General features: G+C 48.6%; 6 protein-coding genes across 6 annotated transcripts; 2 read left to right on the top strand and 4 right to left on the bottom strand.

Moving 5' to 3' along the window:
* Nucleotides 1–3044: 3044 nt before the first annotated feature.
* On the bottom strand, nucleotides 3045–4871 carry TGAM01_v208844 (hypothetical protein; the record flags this gene model as incomplete). The annotated part of the gene is made up of 5 exons (XM_018800758.1): nucleotides 3045–3119; nucleotides 3193–3370; nucleotides 3437–3597; nucleotides 3666–4577; nucleotides 4647–4871. The coding sequence occupies 5 exons, from the start codon at nucleotides 4869–4871 to the stop codon at nucleotides 3045–3047; spliced, it is 1551 nt and encodes a 516-aa protein (XP_018666223.1).
* Nucleotides 4872–6863: 1992 nt separating this feature from the next.
* TGAM01_v208843 (hypothetical protein) lies at nucleotides 6864–9788 on the top strand (the record flags this gene model as incomplete). The annotated part of the gene is made up of 6 exons (XM_024550423.1): nucleotides 6864–7556; nucleotides 7615–7936; nucleotides 7987–8027; nucleotides 8077–8434; nucleotides 8500–8900; nucleotides 8961–9788. 6 exons carry the CDS (start codon nucleotides 6864–6866, stop codon nucleotides 9786–9788), a joined length of 2643 nt encoding a protein of 880 aa, XP_024404851.1.
* A 401-nt stretch (nucleotides 9789–10189) lies between these two features.
* TGAM01_v208842 (hypothetical protein) lies at nucleotides 10190–12011 on the bottom strand (the record flags this gene model as incomplete). Its single annotated transcript, XM_024550422.1, has 2 exons — nucleotides 10190–11632; nucleotides 11829–12011. 2 exons carry the CDS (start codon nucleotides 12009–12011, stop codon nucleotides 10190–10192), a joined length of 1626 nt encoding a protein of 541 aa, XP_024404850.1.
* Nucleotides 12012–12727: 716 nt separating this feature from the next.
* Nucleotides 12728–14649, bottom strand: TGAM01_v208841 (alpha-1,2-mannosyltransferase; the record flags this gene model as incomplete). The annotated part of the gene is made up of 3 exons (XM_018800762.1): nucleotides 12728–13831; nucleotides 13892–14311; nucleotides 14377–14649. The coding sequence occupies 3 exons, from the start codon at nucleotides 14647–14649 to the stop codon at nucleotides 12728–12730; spliced, it is 1797 nt and encodes a 598-aa protein (XP_018666227.1).
* A 536-nt stretch (nucleotides 14650–15185) lies between these two features.
* TGAM01_v208840 (hypothetical protein) lies at nucleotides 15186–17887 on the bottom strand (the record flags this gene model as incomplete). Its single annotated transcript, XM_024550421.1, has 3 exons — nucleotides 15186–16429; nucleotides 16673–17189; nucleotides 17246–17887. 3 exons carry the CDS (start codon nucleotides 17885–17887, stop codon nucleotides 15186–15188), a joined length of 2403 nt encoding a protein of 800 aa, XP_024404849.1.
* A 751-nt stretch (nucleotides 17888–18638) lies between these two features.
* On the top strand, nucleotides 18639–22252 carry TGAM01_v208839 (DNA damage-binding protein 1; the record flags this gene model as incomplete). Its single annotated transcript, XM_018800763.1, has 3 exons — nucleotides 18639–18733; nucleotides 18798–21888; nucleotides 21953–22252. 3 exons carry the CDS (start codon nucleotides 18639–18641, stop codon nucleotides 22250–22252), a joined length of 3486 nt encoding a protein of 1161 aa, XP_018666228.1.
* Between the last annotated feature and the right edge of the window lie 215 nt (nucleotides 22253–22467).

Below are 22467 nucleotides of genomic sequence, written 5' to 3'. Positions count from 1 at the left end.
GCTCCATCCCTCGGCCAGGCTGTTGCCCAAACTGGATGGACAACGTGAAATTAATGCGTCCGGCTCCAAGGCGTTGCGCGTTCCGGTGTAATACGGGCTGCCGAAGCCTCATTTTACCGTGCAAAGCAAGCCCAGCAGATTTGCATAAGATGCAAGGCAAAGACAAAAACGGACAGTCAATGATCTTCAAGTTGTTGGTTCCATGGTAGTGTACGCAGGGAGAAGGAATGTTGTCTACGACGATCATAAGAACTCTGAAAGTGACTATCGCTATAAACGGCCCCATGTCAGTATCACTCTGCATATGAGCGTTTTTCGAATGCTTTCGAACGCTCAGCCTCTTCCACGACCTTCTTCTAGTAATCCCACATTCAAACAACTACTTGACCATACATGTACTCTTTCATCATCGATTTGCACACCCCATAGCCACTTTGCCCGTCAAAAACGTGTCCCCCATTTCCAAAGAAAAAAAATGCTCTTAGCAAAAAAGGACATCCCTGTTTCTGCCCAACAAGCCCCAGCCCGGCTCCATCCTCTGACCGGGTTCCAGTAACTACAAAAAACTAGGCTCATGTAACAAAGCATCAAGACATGGTCATTCATTCAGTGACAGGCTTTCGCTCTTGACCCTTTAAATGCTCACGCGCCGGCGCTTGTGCCCGTCTTTGGCTGCTCTATCTCATCCAATACGCCATCGTCATGCTCTGACCGCGAATGTCTCTGCTCCTCCACCTTGCTCATCATTATTACACTCGTCTCTGTGCAACCAGCTCCTTGATGATCGGCCTCTCTACACCTATTTACTTTTTACTATCTCGCGTAATGTGATCGACGCCCATCAAAGTTTCAGCTAGGCGAAAACGCCTCTCCAGAACCGAGCCATGTGCTATCTCATTACATCAGCTCATCCCAGTCTCCCTAGCACCAGCACCGTCCAAAAGCCTATTGCTTGGCTTGGGAATGGATCCCGACCGCTAGGTAGCGGATCGACGACCGCCTGCTCCATCGGCGGGGGTGGAGTGCATCAAGACAGAGACATTCAATCCCCAAACAAGCTTCCATGCTGTCTGCTTTGTCCCATGCTGTGCATTGAAAGCCGCTGCTAGTTGTTTCTTCTTCCTTGAACAGCCGAAAGAGCTCCGGTCGTGCCTTACGGGCGTGGCAACGTGCCCTCCCGCCGCGATACTCAGCCGCACAGTTTGCTTGGAATATCCAGTGTCCTGGCAACACGGAGTACTTTGCGTGATAAACATGCTTACCTGCAGTGCTGTTCCGTATAGGTATCCAAGCAAACAGTCCTGGGTACATACGAAGCAGGCCTCCGTCCACTACCGGGGAGGTTGCCGTCCGCCATTCCAGCAAGTCTCATTCGCTGGCCATCCCGCATCCCCCTGCTCTCATGCAGCTTGCTTGCTTGCATGCTTGCATGAATAAATCAAAAACCGCCTTGCCGTACCCTGCCAAGGGGGTGAAAAAAATCACCGCCGCCTATCGCATACAAATTATAGCGGCAGACCGGCGGTGTTTTCTTTCACCCTGTTGCCTGCCCCCCCAACAACTGAAAAATACAAGATTAGAAGCTTCGCCATCTAGGGAGGGTCAAACATGTGCAAGTCGCCAATGCTACTCAATTTGTCCGGCCGTTAATAGCGCCTCTTGTTGCTCCCTACCGCGGTACAGTAGTATCACGATTTTCTAATATTAGCCCGAAGTAAGAAGAGCATGAGCGCAAAACAAGACATGACAACTTCTAGACCCCAAATCACCCCCCCTTTTTGCCTCAACCTCAGATGAATCACAACCGACAGTGCCTATCTTGATAACAAAGTAGGTGCTATATATCCTCCCACGTTGTAGGGCCGACCTATATCATTGGCCCTGACGATCCCTGCATCTGCCGTTGCGGCAAGCATCACATAACTTACCCTACTTGGCTGTCTATTATCCAATGACTTTGGACGTTGGGGGGGAAATAAAGTGCCCCTGCCCACCCTTTTACATGTGAGCATGTTGTTTGGCCGATAGTGACTCTTTTTTCTTCCTTGATTCATTGCTTGCTGGACCCCTTATTACAAACCACATACAATATCAAAAATATCACGCCTTATCCGGGTATTATAGAAGCATCTATCCGGTGCTTCAATCCTACTCTGCTCTGCTACGCTTCATGATACGTATCTGGACTATCAAGTACACTCTATACAATTGGCTCATACCTATCGCAACATCTCATCTTTATTGCCACTTCCCTCGCCACCTATCAATTATCAAGTGGGCAGCCCGTACGTGTCCATGCATAACTTTTTACTTCGCTGTGGTGCAACCTCACCCAAGGCCGAATTGATTGCCCCAAGGTCTCCTAAGCTGCTCCATCCGACGAAACCGACCCAATATGCTAGCATACACATTACTTTCATACCGGAAATGATACTCCTGCTAGATAGTAATAAGCACAATTGTGTTCTACCGCGTATACAAGTGCAACATGGCAATCACCATCCTCCACTACATGGGTCGCTAGGAGCATGTTGTTGTAGATTATTGACTCGTATTTCCAAGATAGAAAAGAAGCCAAAGGTCACTAAAGGCACCGGCGTCATAAAAGTCCATTCATCGCCACCACAATCACACAATCTTAGACCTTTCCTCCATTTTACCCCGCACCGATATCATCAACACATGCTTTGGGTGAATCGTCAGCAGAATCACCTCAAACTTTTTTGATCTTATATGCATCATGGGCGATATTCGAATGTAATATCACAGTGAGGGCAGGAAGTTGGCGCACATGTAGCTCGTCCTTGAAATTCTCCCAGTATCAACATCATGGCTCAATACCGCCTTACAACCTGGCTAATATAGTACGAAGCGTCCATGTAATGTCATATTGACGTCCTAACCTTTGTCATATCTGCACCATTTATCCCGCAAAAAGCTCTATGTAGTCTAGATCCAGCGTGTACATGTAATTCAATCCTCCGGCTAGACGCCGATTCCAACACACATGCTAAAACTCGCAACATCGTGCCAACCAATCTTTATTAGTTCATCCACAGGCGTACGGCTTTGTCTTTTCCTCCGCTGCCAACTCGTTGTCCGTCAGGACTCCAGTCGACCTGGTAGATGGCTGTTAGTCATGAAACGATGCAAGCAGCCAGTCAAAAGCAATAAAAGGAAACGTGAACGTACTGCAAAGACTTCATCTTGGTGTCCTGGTAGGTCGACTGCCAGTTTGTATGTGGCCATGGACCACACCTTCAATGTGGTATCCTTGGACGCCGTCACAAGAAGTCGGCTATCGGCAGAAAAGGCACACTGGTATATAGGTGCTACATGGCCTCGAAGCGTATTGATAAATTTGCCATCTCTGCATTGGTCATCGTGTTAGCAATCGTCGTAAACAACCACCTCAGGTGTCATTGAAACCACAAACCTTGCGCTCCAGATCTTCGTGTGGTTGTCCCACCCCGCGCTGGCAATGAGACTACCATCAGGGGAAAATGTCACATGGTTGATGGCTTTTTGGTGTCCCAGCAGTCGTGCGACCGGCTTTGTACCCTGAGATGGATCCCAGAGGTACATGGTAAAGTCATCCTGTGCATCACAAAGGGTTAGAAGAGTAAAGTAGATGACACCACAAGTTGTTTGCCAGATGAACTTACAGAGGCTGAAACAAGTCGCTCTGCAATCTTTCCTTGGAACCTCGCCGCTTTCTCAAAGCGCTCCTTTGCCTTCTTTCGCCTCTCCTCCTCACTACTCGGCGTGGGCTGGTGATCATAGAATGAAGTTCGTAGTGCAAAATCAGTGGAAAGGGCCAGGTGATTTACCCAGTGGGCGTGGGAAGAGAGCGTGTGCACCAGTGTTCCCTTCTCGGCGTCCCACACTCTGACAGTCTTGTCGTGGCTGGCTGAGTAGATCAAACCGGTTCCTCCCCATTTGACGCAACTCACGCTACTCCGATGACCGGACAAGACATGCTCAGTCCGGCCCGTATTCACTGCCCAAACTCGAATCGTTGTATCCTTGCTTGCACTCGCTAACCGAGGAGACCCATTCTCCCATAGATGATACGGTTCCCAGGCAATGTTGGTAACCCATTTCGAATGCCCTGTCAAGGCTCCGGAGCCGGCAGCTTTTCCTGTCTCGGGATCCCAAAGTCGTACAGATTTGTCCATGCTTCCAGTGGCCAAACGCTTACCGTCGGGCGACCAAGCCACACACAAAACCCAGTGGGTGTGACCAGTCAAGGTAAACTTTGGCGTTCCTGTCTCCGTATCCCATATCCGAGCTGTCTTATCTCCAGAGCCCGTAGCCAGTCGGCTGCTACTTGCAGGACTAAATTGAGCGGCCAATATCGCTTCGCCATGACCAGGTATTCTATGAGACATGCGCGTGACTGCTTGGACTTTGAAGACAGCCTGAGGCTCGGCGCTCAGCGTGACTGTTGTTTCAAAGGGGTTCTCGATGCCATGGCTGCGCAGAAGTTGGAGCAAGTCGGTCGGATACTGGTCAACAATAATGTCCGTCTCCGGAATATGTATTCGAAAACGATACGGCAGAAACTCTTCTCTTTCCTAATAGTTCAATTGATTAGCCAAACAACAAGCTCTCTCGAGATTCTACCAAGAAAATGTGCGACAAACCCTAGCCAAAAGTGTATTTAACAAAAGTGATAGATTTTTCTCCGATGCGTCAGCGAGAGGCACTTCTATAACGTCGGCCATCTGCTTTCCCTCGCTGTCCAGGAAGCGAGCCTTGAACGAGCCCGCAGGGCCGGCCGCAACAGCGCTGACATCTTGTTGTATTTGCGTTCTCTCTAGATTCTCGCGCTTTTGGCGCTTTGATGGAGGTGGTAGAACCGTAGCCATGGTAAGTTGGGAGCTTGCCTGGACTATTAATGGTATCTCGATAAATGTGTTGAAAGTTCGCGACAGAATGGAATGGTGGGGCCGATTGGCAAAAATCTGGGAACCGTGGAAAAAAAATAAGGCGGTGAGAATGTGGGGTTCTGCCCAAAAAAAAAGATAAGCTCATCGCCAAGCTCTCAGGGCCCCAGCCATAAATGATGAATAAGTCGCATTGGGAAGGCCAAATCAAGCTGCATCAGTCTGGAATAATTGGTTATGTTGACTTTAGTCGCCGACAGAATGCCTAGACATCAGGCTGATTCGCCATGGTCGGTCGATGGCCGCGAATGCGCTTGGGCGGGCCGGTGAAATGAGCAAACGCTGTGGGAATTGTGGTCATAGTTATCCCGGCAGGGAGGGGAACAGGCGTCGCGGCAGGATTCTGTGCAAGCTGGAAATGCGGCTCTTGCATCAATGGCTGGAGATGACTGTTTTGTGCTTCCTGCTGGAGTTGATGATGAACCGCTTGCTGATCAAGACTTTGCTGATGTTGATGCTGCTGCGGTTGATCGTCTTGTCGTCTCTGGCGACGTGCACGTTGTCTCTGGGTTGATAGTTGTCTGCGGCCTTTTTCCACCTGCAAGTGCCGCTTGTCTTGAGCTTCCTGTCTCCGCTGACGTTGCCAGTCCTCATTCTGGACTGCGTAAATAGCTGCAATTTGCATCTGAAACTGCGCAAGCGCATTCAGCCGGTCTGGCTGTGGCATCTTGCGGTAGTCAGACTTGAGTTGGTGGAAAGTGTCGCCTGTTAAACGAAGATTTGATTCAGAGACACCAGCCAGTTGAATTGCTGTCGCTGTCTGTGCATCGGGCCGCGGGCCGTCGTCCATGTCTATCAAAATGCTAGTTAGAATTCATCCATGGACACTCTTGAGCCATTCCGTCACGAACCTGGAAGCTCGGTCAGGTCATTTTCTTCTTCGCTCATCTCAGATGGCGTTGGTGGCTCTGGAGTGCCGGGAGCATGGTTATGCTGGTCGCAAGAAATGGTCAGCACCCAGCCGCCAATACTCTTGCGGTTGACTGCTTTGGCTTTCCAGGGACAGTCCGTCTTCTTGGTGGTTGTCTTGTGCTTGGTAGCCATGCACTTATACGGCCGGCCACCACGATCACACACGAGATCACAGCGGACGATGTCATTTCCAGGGATGTCAGCACCACCCATTCTGGAGCGATGCGACCTAGCCTTGACAATCTTATAGCCCTCCTTCTCCATCCGCCCATTGAGGTCCTTGATCAGCTCCTCGTAGGTGCTGAAGACGCCGGCGTGCGGCACAGCAACGGCCTCGAGGATCCCAAACATGGCTGGCAAGAGGCTGGTTCGCGCTGCTTCACTAGGGGCGTGTGGATTTGAAGTCGGACCTGTGTGTGTTAAATGTGATTCGTGGCGTCACTGCGCGGTCGAGACGTGGAGAAGAAGGTTGTTTTGGGAGAAGATTCGGGCTAAACCGCGGTACCTGGGAGCCATGACTCAGCTCCCCGGTCCTGTACCTGGGGGCACCTGCGCTGTGATTGGTACGCACCAGCAGCCAGTGGCAGACAAGCATCTCCCCAGACGCCATTAATGCCGGTACTGGCAAGGTACCGTCCATTCGCCTGTACGTGCAATGCCCTGGTGAATCCTACCTGCCTCTAGGTATCTGCCGATATTGAGTACCTATCTGCAAACAGGCGACAGAACAGAGGGCAAGAGCAACAGCTATCAGTCTTTGAAATGAGAAGCCCGTGACGCCGTATAATTTCTCCTCTTCTTCTATAATCTCAAGTGATCAGAGACAAATCATCGGCCCAGTTCACACACAGATGCCATGGAAACTGCATTTCAACACCATATTGTCCTCCCGACCTCATCTCATTGTGTGTTGTTCTGATTGACTTACCTTGTATGCCACAGCACTCCTAGATCCTTTTCAGCGAATTGCGCATCAGAAAATTCCTTACCCATCCGTCAACCATGTCGTTTTCATCTGAACCATCTCCTCGAACGACGGGTACAGTTTCTTCTTACTTCTCCAGCTCAATTCCGCCCGATTCGCCCAGCCTCCCGTCTCAGCGCAGTTATAGCCAAGCCAGTCAGGCTTATGATGAAGATGAATTCGAGGATCATTTCGAGGCCCCGTCCAACTATTCTCCATCTGTTTCTAGCTCAAGACCAAGTGTCACCTTAACCACCACTTCAACAGCTATTTCTCGCCCCAGCACTCCCTCGGGTCGTCGTTCTCGAAGGGGTGCTACGCCGTCTATCCTTGGGCAGAGCGAATCCAATGATATCATCTGCGCAGTGAGCGAATCTCGCGGCATCACACCTACAGTTGGTATTGCCAATGTCAATTTGTCACTAGGTGAAGTTACTCTCAGTCAAATATGCGACAACCAGTCCTATGTGAAGACGATTCATAAGCTTCAACTGGCATCGCCTTCTCGAATAGTCTTCATGCCTTCCGCGTGCGCTCCCAATCGGCCCAGTACTTTGTTCTCTCTCGTTGAAAAACTGGTACCTGAGGCGGAGACTGCCTGTCATGAGCGCTCTGCTTGGTCCGAATCCGCCGGGATAGAGTATATGGAACATCTCGCCCTTGACGGCGACATTGGGTCGTTAAAAGTGGCTACCCAAGGCAAATATTACGCAGTCTGCTGTCTTTCTGCCGTAAGTCATGGAATCATCTATCTTTCTACGTTGAAGAAGCTTATGGTGTGTGCTCCAGGCTATGAAATACATCGATCACCAATTCGACGTGACCTTCTCTCTTCAGTCTCTGCGTATTGGATATCAACCTTCCGAAGATACGATGATGATTGCAATACCTGCGATGCAATCACTAGAAGTGATGCGCAATTTGATGTCTGCAAAGTCAAAAGAATGCCTGTTTGGGCTATTGAATCATACCCTTACGCCAATGGGAACCCGCGTGCTCCGCAATAACATGCTCCAGCCTTCCATCGATTTTAATGGAGTTATTAGAGTTCGATACGACGCGCTGGAAGAGATGGTCAGCCGCGAAGAAATGTTTCGTGAAATTCGTAAAGGTACATATGAGCACACGGAGCGTGTCAATTAGCTGCTAACCTGGTCTTAGCCCTTAAACTATTCCATGATGTCGAGAGAACTTTGACAAAGGTAAGGCAATTGCGCCAATGTATTAATACAGTGTGGCTAATAAGCATAGCTGATTACCATTCGACCGGCTACAGGCATATCTGCGGCCGAAGAACAGATTACTCACATCCTCATGATCAAATCTTTCCTAGAATCAGTTCCAGAGATCTACCAAGCGCTTTATCCAGCAGAGTGCAACCTTTTAGTCAAAATCCGCAATCTATGTTGTCCCGAGACGACAGTTCCCATTTTACTCATGATCAAGAAGGTCATCGAAGCAGACGTTACATACATGAAGTCACCGCTAGATTTACGTAACCAAAGAGCATTCGCGGTCAAATCGGGCATCAGCGGCATGTTGGATGTCGCTCGCCAGACTTATAAAGAACTTACCGAATACATTGGCCAGTATTCAACTGGTGTTGGCGGTATGTACTAAGAATATCACAAACTCTCTTTGGATCTCCGAAGCTCACACCTTTTCCGCCTACAGAAGAGCATCGGGTTGCAGTGGCTTTAAAATTTGACAACCGACGCATGTATTGGTTGCGAATACCCACCGCAGATCTTGACCTCGAATCAGTATCCCAGCATTTCATAAACGTCATTTGGAAGAAGAAACATATTGAGTGCCAGACCCTTGATCTTGTTAAGCTAAATCGCAGAGTAGCAGATACTTCCAACGAGGTAATGCTGCGGAGTGACGAAATCATTCTCAAGTTGGTCAGAGACCTTCGAAAAGAAATTTCTCCGCTGTTCAGAGTATGCGAATCAATCGCACTCCTGGATATGATTGCATCGTTTGGTCAAGTCACCACAACTCGAGATTATGTGAGGCCTTTAATTGAAGAAACGCTGGCGCTGAAATCGGCAAGGCATCCAATTCTCGACAAGGTGACTCTATGTCCGCGTAGCAAAACGTCTTATGCATTTTGTACTAATTCCCCCTCACAGAAAATGGCAAGTGAATATGTGCCCAATGACTACTATGCTACAGAACAGTATCGGTTTCACTTTGTGACAGGTTGCAATATGAGTGGCAAGAGCACATACATCCGATCGGTTGCCTTGCTTCAGATAATGGCACAGATTGGATGTTTCGTGCCAGCAGAATTCGCCGCCTTTCCTATTATACACAACATATTTGCCCGTATATCAATTCAGGACAGTATAGAGGCAAATTTATCCAGCTTCGGAGTAGAAATGAGAGAAATGGCCTTCATATTGAAGAATGTGGATAGCCGAAGTCTCGCAATAATTGACGAGCTTGGCCGTGGAACAAGCAATAGGGATGGTATGGCAATTGCAATGGCTATATCTGAAGCACTGATTGACACGGGAGCATCTATCTGGTTTGCAACTCACTTTATCGAAATGGTTCGAGTACTAGCAGATCGCCCAGGAGTTCTCAACCTTCATCTTGCGTCCAATACTTCTATTGATGAAGGGGGGATGCCTCAGTTAAATATGCTCTACAAAGCCACTGCGGGTACCGTCGATGACGAGCATCACTATGGAATTGTTTTGGCCCGAGCAATGGGAATGCCTAGCAGCTTCATTGAAGTCGCAGAGACGGTGGCAAATGATCTGAGAAGGAGGCGGGAGTCGAACCAACAGAATTCCGAGTCACATAAGGAGATACATCGGCAGAAGCTCATGCTGAACTTGTATGAGGCACTGAAACAAGCTGCCAAGTCCTCAAATCCGGAAGCTCTTCTAGGGTACCTCAGGCGCCTCCGAGAAGACTACCTTGAACGTTTGCAGGAAATTGAAGAAATGTGAGGGGGGCTAATTTTTGTAGTTCGCAAACGAATGTTCACTTTTAATGACCATAGTCATACATGATGATACATATATATAGCTCTTTGAGAAATCCACAACACTTCGCACAATTCGCTGTTATGGTCCAATTTTTCAACCCCCCATTTATTCGTCGTATTCGCGTAGCAAGCCGTGATTTAGCATAAATGCTGTCTTTGGTGGTCTCGCTCAGCAGGCATATAAAACACGGCATGGGGTGAAGACTCTATTACGGTGGCCCTCTATCATCACTTGGACGACATTTGGATTGCTGTCATGGAAGGTTACGACATACAGAACACGTCTACCCAGACACACACTGCAATGTAATAGACTACTCATTATTGATGCCGAGGTAAGACTACTACCTAATTATAGTAAATTTATGCCCCCTTAGTCGCCGCATCTACAGCATCTTGCACACAGTCGTGAAAGTTGTCGAAGCCAGCGCCTGCCAAGGTCCGTCTCACCCAGAAATGTTTGACGCCCACAAAATGAAATTCCATCCCTGCATCCAACGCTAACCGCAGCCCACTAAGACCTTGCGCTGATTCCAGATCAAGATGATCAATCTCCTTAAAATCGAAGACAATGGCATGGACGGCGGGGGACTTTTCCTGATACTGGTTGTATACCGACTCCAAATGATGCCTTTGATTGAAAAAACAAAAGCTGCTGTTGAAGCGATAAACCAGAACGCCTGGATATGAGACATGTATGCTTCGTTTGCGGAATGAAACAACGCAATTGAGAAGCCAACTCGCCATCGTTCCAACGTACAGCGACCATTCCAACGAGTAAATCAATCCCGTTACCACAGATAAGACCCATATCAACGAATCGACGAGTGAAAGTCGCCAATATTGATGGAGAGCTTTTGGCCGGGGCAAGCCGGTGAACATGGAGAAAATGACCAAGCCAGCAAGTGACGCGATGGGAGTGTATGCAAAGACCCCCATGAGAAGATAGAGCGCCAACACGACCATCAAAGCGGCAAATATTCCTGCCAGTTGCGATCGACTGCCTGCCATTGAGAGGATATTGGATGAGCTGAATGAGCCCATTGCCAGGTAACCTCCAGCACAAGGACCAAATATATTGATGACTCCGAGAGCAATGAGCTCCTGCGAGTTATTGACAGTGTATCCGTTCGATGTCGCCAATCTCTGAGCTAGAGCCGCTTGTGAGACCGCCATCATCAAGACTATGGCAGGCAGTTCAGTCCACAGGTTCGTGAACTGGTCGAGACTAGGTACCATGGGAAGATGGGCGCGTATAAAGCCTGAATCGATCTCGCCCACTGTGTGGATTGGACCGCCGTCGTGCCCGCGGTAAATCAACCAGCTGCACAATATTGACAAGGCGATGACAACTGGAAAACGCAGCGTGCAAACGAAATTCCATGAGCGTCGTTGGTGCGAATACCGCATAGCTAGGAGTTCGCATGCGTATCCAACGATACCAAGAAAAACAACAGAGGGTATTCCGAATGCTGCGTCAATAGAAATTTCACCGAGGTAGTAAATTACGTTGACTAACACAACAAACGGCGATCCCTCGTTTGACACGCCCATAATACCAAGCAAGGCAGGGAGCTGGCTGATAATTAACTTGAGGCTGACCGCGGTGGCATATGCATCGATCGCAGCTTTTGGGATCAAGCTCAGCAACCATCCAAGTCGGAGTGCGCCTATTATAGCGAGGATTAGGCCAGACATAATTGCAAGTAGCTGGGCTACTTGTTCTGGGGTGTAAAACCCAAGGCCCACTTTGTCGAATGTCCTCCATGTGGCGTCCGCAGTGAGGAGTGATGATACTCCCGTGGCCTTGACAGTTGAGTTAGGATTTGGCGGCAAAAAAGAAAAAAAAAAAAAAAAAAGGCAAGCCTGAACATACCGAGATAACAACATGCTTAGACTCGCCGTACAGCTAGTACAGCACGAGGCCCGCAAACGTTGTATATAGACCGTGCATAGGGGAGATATGCGTCATGATTCCGAAACCAATGGATTGAGGTATTACAACCATGCTGAGAGCAACTCCGGCAGCTGCATCTTCCCAAACTTTGGGCCAGTCATACGATAATAGCCATAGCGGGAGAGGGAGAAGCGTCAGAATGTAGTGCCAAATCCAGTTGAGAATGGCGGGTGGTGTTGGGACATGGTCCCGAACCCAGCTTGCGATAGACGTGTTTGCAAAGTACATGACTGTTGATCAAAGAAGAAAAGTGATGAATGCTGAGACGCTGCAGATGTAAAGAAGAGAAAGAAAAGGAAGAAGGGGAAGAGGAAGAAGAAGAGGGAAAACGGCAAAAAAGGTTGAGGAAGGGAACTGCCGAGACGAACTCGCCAAGGGGTGCGAAGAAAAAGAGGGATTTCTTCAATCATCAGCACACATTTCTCAATTTTACACACTAGACTATAATAACACTACATGGAGCAACCCAGCACCTGCTACTGCCGCTACTGCTGTAGGTTATTATTGCTATTACTGCTACTATTGCTCCTACTACTACTGCTCCTACTATTACTATTGCTACTCTTATTACTACTACTACTCCTACTACTACTATTACTGCTTTTACTACTACTATTACTACTCTTATTACTACTATTACTGCTTTTACTACTACTATTACTACTCTTATTACTACTATTACTACTTTTGCTACTACTACTATTACTTTTACTACTACTACTATTACTCTTACTACTACTACTACTGCTCCTACTACCACTACTACTGCTCCGACTACTACTACTACTACTGCTACTAAGCTATATGTTTAAGGTCTGGTGTTAGGTAATAGAATTAGGTAGGCTGCTGAATGACTTTTCTATCAATAAAATAGTGTTTGACTTTTAATCTTTTATGTGCATATTTATTTTGCGGTCCCTATTTTTCTTTACACCCCTTGCTCGCTAACCCATCATCATCTGGCCGGGGTCGACCCACATGCCGGCATCGCGACCACTCCCTTTGCGCTGAAGGAGGCAATGACGTCCCCATTTGCGCTGATACTTTGCAGGGACGGCAGCGATATCAGGGAGCCACAGTGTGCGCGCCAAGATGTGCGTGCTGGCAGCATCGAGGAAGTCAACGCACTTGAGCGGCTCCCAGTGGTGCTTGTCTGCGATGTAGTCTGGTTCCCCGCGTGACGGCGGGGCATTCCTTTCTGGATACTGGGTGTCGACCAAAAAAGAACACATTCGAGGCTCGACGTACTTGCCCAAGTCCTCTTGATTGCGGTCATTCAGACCACTGGTGGGGAGCCAAGTGCCACTCCAGAAGCCGAAGCCGGTCTGGGCCTCGGAAAATTCTCCAGGCAACAAGCCGCGGAAGTCGGAGCGCAGGAATTTCGCGTGCATGTTGCGTGGGAGGAAGTACGAAGTTGGGAAGCGATACCATTCCTTCCCGAAGCATACGTTATCTTCCTCGGCTCCGTAGGTGTTTCCCCCTTCATCACCCCATAACGGAGAATATACTTTCAGTGGGGCAGAATACGCGGAGTAGATGCCGTAGATACGGGCAATGGCAATATCAAGCGAGAGAAAGAGCACAAGACCGACGGCAAGCAGTTTCAGGCGACCGGGGATTTTTCCAATCAATGTCTTTGGGTTTGAGCTACCGATGGCGGACAAGATGATGTGTAGTGATAATGCGGCGTTGAGAGCCAGAAAGGGGTATGCAGGGTACATGAACCGCTCTTCTTTGTGCGGCTGTGCGGTGAAAATTATGAGCCACATGTAGAACGGCGTAATGAAAATGACAGTTCGAAGGCCGCTGGTCAAGCGTTGTGATGAAGATGAAGATGCCTTTTGTAGCAGGAATAGCGGCAACACCAGCAGGGCAAGGATGAACCAGATGTTGAAGTTCAACGTCAAGTTCTTGAAATAGAACGTCCATGGCTCTGTTCCATAAAGATCAGGACCGCCGGTTTTCGAGAAAATGTTGTATTTGACAATGTTCCAAGAAACAACTACAGGTTTCTTGTAAAAGAACAAGTTGACCGCAAAGTCAAAGAACTAGGAAATTGGCGTAAGTGAATGTTCACCTCCCAAAAGGCTTCAGTGCATTCGACTTACCAGGACAATGAGAGAGGCGATGACGCCACGAACAAGCCGTATCAAAGCTTCGATCAGAGAGTCCTTATCGCTGAACACGGCTAGAATGAGTTCTTCGAGGACATACGGCACGCAAAGGGCGGCAGCAAAAGGCCAGCCAAGAATGCCAGCCACAGCAAACCACGTCATGCCTTGCCAAGTCTTCAACCCGCCCCGCCAGTTCATGAAAGATGCAGCGCCAAGCATCCCCGCGTACATGGCAAAGCTGGAGGGCAAGAAGGCGGCGCTCGCATGGAAATTTCCCGGGCTTATGATGGTGATGACGAGAAAGAAGAGGCCGATCCTGGCATTGAGTGCTATGCTCACAGCTTGGAACATGATAGTCTGACAAATGGCACAGACAAAGGCCAAGCCGTAGCGGACGAAGTAGAATTCAGAAACCTAGCAGCCATTAGTCACTCATTCCATTGATAATAGCCGTCACACATGCCGTAGCAAAGGCCTACCTTGGTGGACTGTGGCAGTATCCTTCGTACATTGCCCACAAGAGCATGAAGCGCAACATAGAGCCAGCTGCGAATGGCATAATCTGGGGAATACTCCCAGGTCTGGAGGCCATAGCCGTGGGAGAGATAATGGGCCGGCTCCCAGTAGTTGAACGTCTCGTCGCAGTCCTGGATGGGCGCGAACAGAGCAGCGATCAGGCCTGCAGCAAAGAAGAGGTAGAAGGCCGAGATGGGCTGCAAGGCCTTGGGCGCCTTGGGCGCCTTGGGCGCCATGATGTGCGATGAGTGGAAGAAGAAAGATGGAAGCTTGGAGCTGGCAGCGAGTGGAAATATATAGTGCCCAGGTGCCTTAGGTCTCGCTGCCTCGCTGCCTTGGTTCTGCCTTAGGCCTCCTACAGGGCGGTGGGATTGTCGGTGAAGAGCTTCGTGATAGCCACGGGCGGCGGTGTTGAAGTGAACAGAATGTGATGCACTCGCAAAGAACTGAGATGATTGTGGTTCATCTCAACCATGCACGCTATATAGCTACATACCTGTTGTCCGCAACGATGGAGCACTTATGTAATACATGGTTCCACTTCTAGTGGGCTGAGAGGCATAATCGCCCGCCGTAAATAGCACTAACTTACCAGCTACAGGGGACTGATCATAACGACTGAGCAGCAATTACACGCAACGCCTCTTGATAGCACCGTCGACGCGTTAGAGCGCGTAAGGTTTACAAGGCAAGATCTGATAGAACACTAGAACTGAAATAGATTGTTTGATACCTACCTAGGTTAGATGACTGGGAAGAAATGGTAAGAAAATTACCGCGCCCAGCTTCGATCCAGCGCTTTGGCTGTCAGGCGCAAAGCCTTTTCTCCACCAAGCAATGGTGCGAATCTGGCCACCCGCTCTTGCACAGGCATCGTCAAAAATGCAGCCAACCCCGAGGCCCCGGCTTGCTCAAAGAGCGTTTTCGACAATACTTTGGCAGCGAAAACATTCATGCCGGCACGCCTAAGGAGTATTTCCCATTCCGTTTCTTCAGAGGATAGAAGCCTCTTCATACCGTGGGATTTGAAAGAGCTCTGAGACAGGTAGGCGGAAATCCACGAGGCCATTGTTTGTTCCGCCCCTGGGACAAGCTGCACGTTTATATCCCCATCTAGTGCAACGGTAAAGCTCACAAAGTCAGCGTAAGCTGCGATATCAGACGGGGCCAATGCTCCCGAAAACTCTCCACTAGGATGCGATTCCGACACAAGGACTAATAGAGTTTCGTATTTCTGGCTGACTTTCTGCACACGATCGCGCAACGGCGTTTGAGACTGAGAGCCAGGGAGAGGCCGCTGTCGCACTTTGAGAATATTGGTGACAATGATTCCTGTAATAGGCGACAAAGATACATCAGCTTCCAAACTCAACTCCGAGGTAGTCTGGTTGCATTGAGCAGATTCCGAAGGCCGCGGTACAGCAATATGCTCTGAAAAATCGGTGTCAAGCAAACTTTCGGGAGACCACACATGCTCTAATTGTCTCAATATTGACCTTGGCAGATCAACTGAAACAATGAAACAGGCCATAACAGATGGTATCTCAAATTTAGGGAATTTTGCTGGAACCATCCCTCCAGCGGTTGTGGTGGGTAGCTCTCTAGCGGCATCTGTTGAAGATTCTTCGTTTATAAATTTCGACGGCAACTTTCTTGCGGTTTGACATGCTTCTGATGATCTTGTATCAAGTCGGGGTCTTTTTATGCCTTTCAGCTCCATGAAGTTATGGAGAAGTATAGTCGTAGCGCTTGTATCGTAACACTTCGGTAGAAGTCTCATAGAGTTATCGGCCTTCCTACGAAGCGAGCGGCTGAGGTCAGGGCTGTTCTGATTTTGAAAGTAGACTGACCCGATTCCCTGGGATGAGTTTAGGCGATTTGTGTTATCGTGTTGCTCCGCAACAATGATAGGCGACATATCATCTGTCGTACCATCTGGTACATATGCTTCCTCCGGCACGTAGACTTCTTCAAGTTCTTCATCTCCAATAATGACAAGAACCTCTAGCTCGGGCCCTATAGTAATGAAATTCAAGCTGCTTAGATGTGATGGTAGATCTTGAGAGAGATATTTCATGGCTGCTTCATTTGAGACACCATGTTCATATGCCATTATTGATCTTCCCTGGTCTGGCGGAACAACCGAATATGAGACGTTCAACTCCAGTTGCAGATCTTTTGGAGAAGGTAAAAGGTTTAAACTGCTCGGTATACTGTTTCTTAAAAACGCAAAGTGAGTCTGCGCCGTAGAGCATTGACCTGTCCACGTGGGGGGCTGGATACCAAAGTCAAGCAAAGGCACAGGAATGCGTGATATAGAATCTGCTGGATCTAAGCGCTCCTGGCCCACCAACTTATTGGCATGATACTGCCGGTCGTCAAGCAGCGTCATAAAGGCATCTTCGAAATGCCCTCTTTCCAGGAGCAAATCTGTATCATCATCTTCAAGGCCGACAAGGGGCAGGCAGATATCGGCAAGAGTATTCTCCTTACCTGGAGAACTCGAACTAGTAAAGACAACAGGTAACTCTACCTTGGCTTCTTCGATAACAGCGTTGTGCGCTTGGAAGAGCTCAGGTAGCTCTCTAGTAGGCGACGAAGTCATAAAAGTGGATGAGACGATAGGTTCTGAATCCTCAATTGCGGTTTGATCGGGGCTATTTGGTTCGGACACGAGGTCAATAATCGTCACATTTCCATCAGGAATGAACGGGACAGCGTCATCAGATACTGGAGAAAGAGGGGGCGAGATAGGTTCGATGCAGCTATATTGGCACTATGACTGTATCAGTGGCTAAGTTAAAATTTGTAAAGGAGGCAAAGTAAGCTTACAGGACCAAATTTCGATTGTCGCTTGATTAAGTCTTGAAATTCGAATGCCGTGATCGGTTTGTCAACCTTTCGTACCAGCTCCGCAGCGGCATCTGATATCATTGGCTTATCGATCTCGATCTCTCGACATATTTGAGATTGTAATCTGCTTAAAACAGGCGGGAAATGTAAACTCTCATCTCTATCGGTCCTCGTAGTCGCTAATGGAAGCCATTGTTGGAAAGGATTGTCATATATTTTTGCCCAAACTGGGCATAAATAATCCTGAAGATCATGCTTGGGGCAAGAGCCCAAATCTAAATCTTCCACGGGAACAAACAATTTCTTGATATGAGAGCTAGCAGCTGGTATACCATAACCCGGAGGCGAATCACGAAGCAGTCTCTCAGCGTTCATTCGATGATGTTGGTCCTGGTCAAGCACTTCTTCAGCTATCTGCGGATTCGGGAGTACTCCTGCCTTCAGACCCGGCTGAGAGACCAATCCGTTTCTTTCTGTGACCTCTTTTGTGTTTTGGAGGTCTGTTAGATAAAAGTGAAAGGTGAAGGGATGATCTCTGTAATTTCTGAAGCAATCCTCGCGCCGGCCGTATTCGTCTGCTGACTCTGCCTGTGCGACGGGTTCGTTATGGTGGAATGCCATTCTAGCTGCTAGTATTTCTTGGTTGTCAGTATGTCTTAGATCACATAGAAATGTTGAAGTGTGCAGTGCTAGCATGAATGATTGTAATTTTCATTTTGGCGAATGGAAGAAAAATGAAGAGTACAAGAAGTTGTGTTGGTTTCCGAGAAGCCTATAGGCGTGGAAAGGGCAGATATAATTGCCTAATGAGGCAAAACGCCAATTATTGATTTTTGGTCGGGATATTCTCTTTTACAGTGGCTTGACGCAGCAATTGGCTTTCTTTTTAAGCGAAATGGTACTAATAAACGAGCAAGCTTTCATCTCTATATCCATATCAAATAATATTCAACGCCCTCAGCGAATAGATGTCCAACGTTGCGTGGATATCGCAGTGATTTGCAGGGAATGTGCTGATGATGCTGCATTATTAGCCAAGGTACCCTGCAAAGCACTGAATAAACCTGCACTAGCTCCGTAAAGACCGTTTCTACCGCTGCGAAAAGCCACCACCCCGCTAAAAGTGGCTTCCAGCCCCGCCAAATCGAAAGTCCCCAAAGCCCCATACAAGGTGTTAGAAGCCGCTTACATATAGCGCTGCCTATCTCCGATAAGTGATAAGCTTGGCTGCGATCCTGGCTTGACGCAATAGCTTCTAGAGGCCGCATCTTGGACTCACCATAGCTGTTGTCCCTTTCCATGTAGGTCGTGCTGGCCTCGAATAGAGCATTCGATCCTCATCTACTTGGAAGTATACATACATTTTCCCGCCATGGCCTACGTTGCTCCCGTCCACAAGCCAACAAGCATCAGGCATGCCCTGCGCATCCGGTTTCTGTCGCCTGATGTCGAAGACTTGGTGGTCGCGTAGGTCCTTCCAACGACCTGGAATTGATCGTGCTTCGTTAACTTACTCGTATCGAATGAACAGGAAGGCAAACCGATTGGAGATATGGCGAGTCACTGAGGAGGGAATGACTTGTCTTCACACAAAAGTCATTCACGGAACCATAGACATGCTCCAGCGGCTGCAGCCCAAAGACTCTGCCACTGATCTTCTGTTCATCGGAACAGATAGACTCCAATACTTCAATGTAGCTTGGAATCCCGAAACAAACCAGCTAGATGCTGTCGAGCAGGCAATAGAAGATACAGCAGAGCCTTACATGCGACAGTCGCAGAGCCAGAACCGATGCCTGGTGGATCCTACGGGAAAGTTCATGGCAATGCATCTCTGGGAGGGAGTGTTGAACGTCTTTCGCCTACGGATACGCAAAGGCTCTACCACAAGACTTGAAGGGCTAGACCAGGTTCGATTGACCGAGCTTTGGATGAAGACGAGCACGTTTCTCCACAGCCGGACCGGCCACCCGAGAATTGCTTTCCTGTATAAGAATCAGCTTGACCGCGAAGAAGCTCGCATAGCTGTCTATCGACTGACGGAAGACGATAAAGGCGGTGTTTCGTCCAAGTTTGATCCACAGAAGGACAGAGAGCTGGACCAAGTGATTCCCGACCCCTATGCGTCCATGCTGATACCCGTTCCCGTGTATGAGGAGAAGCGATACCATGTGCGCAACAACGAGGGAGCTAGAGCACACCTGGGCGGCCTTCTCGTGGTCGGAGAGACACTTCTCACATATTTCGATAGCCTCACCTATTCAAACGTGTGCTCTACCCTTGAAGACCCCAAGATTTACGTTGCCTGGGCCGAATATGACGGGACACGCTATTTCTTGGCTGACGATTACGGCCGCCTTGACCTCTTGGAAATCAAGACTACCAACGAATCAACAGGCGTCGTAGTCACAGGCATGACAGTCCATCCGATGGCTTTTGGAGATTCAAGCCGATATACATCAAGAGCGTCGAGCCTAGTTTACATGGGAAATAACCTCTTATTCATCGGCTCACATCATGGCGACTCTCAGTTATTACACGTTGACATCGAGTCTCAGCAAATGAGTCTCATCAAAGTGTTATCGAACAACGCACCTATCATGGATTTTACCATCATGGATCTGGGCAACAGAGAAGGAGATGCGCAGTCTGGCAACACCTTTTCATCTGGCCAGGCAAGAATCGTGGCTGGCAGTGGTGCTTACCAGGATGGAAGCCTACGAAGCATTCGCAGTGGCGTTGGCCTTGAAGATCGCGGGCTCCTCGACGAAATTGAGGGCACTAGGGGACTTTTCACGCTACGATCAGTGGACTCAGCGAAGGCCGACACTGTTGTCATCTCTACCCTTGCTGGTACTCGGGTCCTCCGGTTTGAACCAGACAATATTGAAGAGCTATTTTCCTTCCAAGGCATGGACCTCGAATCACCAACTCTTTTGGCTGCAAATCTTCCAAGCGGTCAGGTTTTGCAGATAACGCCTCAAGCGGTCAATATTTTGGATCCCGACAGCGGAGTTTCGGTATCCTCATGGCAGGCACCTGAAGGCAAAACCATTACGGCGGCGTCTGCCAATACCAAATGGGCTCTGCTATCCGTGGATGGATCGATATTGGTGTCTTTGAATCTCCTAGATAACTTGAAAGCGACTACTAAAGACGCTTCCCAAGACTCGGTGTCTGGGCAACCGGATCAAATATCTTGCATTCATGCAGCGCGCGACCCACAAGACTTTGGTGTAGTCGGCTGGTGGACTTCAGGTACGATATCGGTTGTGGATATGGCTACCTTGACACCACTGCACGGCGAGCCTCTAAGACAGACTGATGACAGTGCCTCTGTCCCGCGAGATGTGGCACTGGTCCAGCTGCATCCTCCTGAAAGCTCCGGTCCAACTATGCTGGTGGCATTAGAAGATGGAAATGTCATAAGCTTCAACGTTTCTGTTAAAGGCTTTGCGATATCTGGGCGAAAGACAGTCACCTTGGGAAGCGGCCCTGCACGGCTGCACGTTTTACCCCGAGAAGATGGAATATGCAACGTATTTGCGACTACAGAGCATGCCAGTCTGATATATAGCTCACAAGGCCGTATCGTTTACTCGGCGACTACGGCAGCTGATGCGACATTCGTTGCTCCGTTCGACTCGGAAGCCTTTCCAGATTCAATCGTTCTATCGACAGAGGATCACATTAGAATTTGCCATGTCGATAACGAAAGGCTTACACATGTAAAAGCCCTGCCAATGTATGAAACCGTTCGTCGAGTGGCATATTCACCAGGTTTGAGGGCCTTTGGGCTAGGATGCATTAAGAAAGAGCTAGTGAATAACGAAGAAGTGATTACGAGCACCATTAAGCTTGTTGACGAAATCATCTTTCAAGAGCTGGGTACACCATTCTTGTTAGATGCGTCGTCATCTCTGGAGTTGGTCGAATGCGTTATTCGGGCTGAACTACCCGATGCTAATGGCAACTTGACTGAGCGATTCCTAGTGGGTACGAGCTTTGTCGCAGATCAAGGCTCAGCCGAATCAGGTGAAACAAAGGGCAGAATACTGGTTCTCGGTGTTGATGAATCACGGCAGCTGTATCAAATCGCTTCGCATAACCTGAAAGGAGTATGCCGCTGCCTTGTGATGATGAATAATTACATCGTTGCCGGCCTCACTAAGACAGTGGTTGCTTATAGTTACAACCAGGATACCTCGACTTCAGCCTCCCTAACAAAGCTGGCATCATTCCGCCCTGCCTCATTCCCAGTCGATCTAGACGTTTCAGGCAATATCATAGGCATTGGAGATCTCATGCAGTCCCTCACCCTTGTCGAATTCACACCACCCCAGGACGGCAAGAAGGCCAAGCTGGAGGAGAAGGCAAGACATTATCAGCAAGCATGGACTACGTCAATCAGCGCACTGGATGATTCCAGGTGGCTGGAAGCAGATGCTCAAGGCAACATCATTGTGCTGAGACAGAACCTGGAAGCCCCAACGGAACAAGATCAAAGCCAGCTCCAGGTCATCAGCGAGCTCAACATTGGAGAACAGATCAACCGGATTCGAAAGCTGCAAGTTGCGCCAGGGGAAAATGCTATTGTGGTGCCAAAAGCATTTCTGGGCTCGGTAAGTTTATGAATATATTTACCTGAAAGAAGATGTTCTCAGTTGGTACTAATACATTTGTCAGATCGAGGGCACGCTTTACCTTTACGGCGATATTGCTCCAAAATACCAAGATCTGCTCATGACTTTCCAGTCAAGGCTACAGGAGTATATCAGCACTCCTGGAAACCTGTCGTTTGACCTCTGGCGAGCGTTTAGAAACCAGTCCAGAGAGGGTGAGGCTCCCTTCCGATTTGTAGACGGCGAGATGATTGAACGGTTCCTTGATCTGGACGAGGGCAAACAAGAGCTGGTATGCGAGGGATTGGGCCCGAGCGTAGAGGATATGCGGAATTTGATTGAAGAGCTTAGAAGGATGCATTGAGAGGGAGATATAGCTGGCTTATTGGAGTGTGAGATATACATGAATGATGGATATAGCGGCGATATCGTGATGCTATTTGCTATAGTTGGAATATTCACATCACACGGCTCATAAGGAATACTTCATATTCCCGATAGCATATACAGGGAGTTCCTAACAAGCATCTGGTCAGATTTGTAGAGCATCTAAAAAACGTTAGTTCTCTGTGGCTTAGA

Source organism: Trichoderma gamsii (genome assembly GCF_001481775.2).
Source record: "Trichoderma gamsii strain T6085 chromosome Unknown Scaffold_39.2, whole genome shotgun sequence".
Classification (NCBI taxonomy): Eukaryota; Fungi; Ascomycota; class Sordariomycetes; order Hypocreales; family Hypocreaceae; genus Trichoderma; species Trichoderma gamsii.
This window is presented reverse-complemented; position numbering and strand designations above follow the sequence as displayed.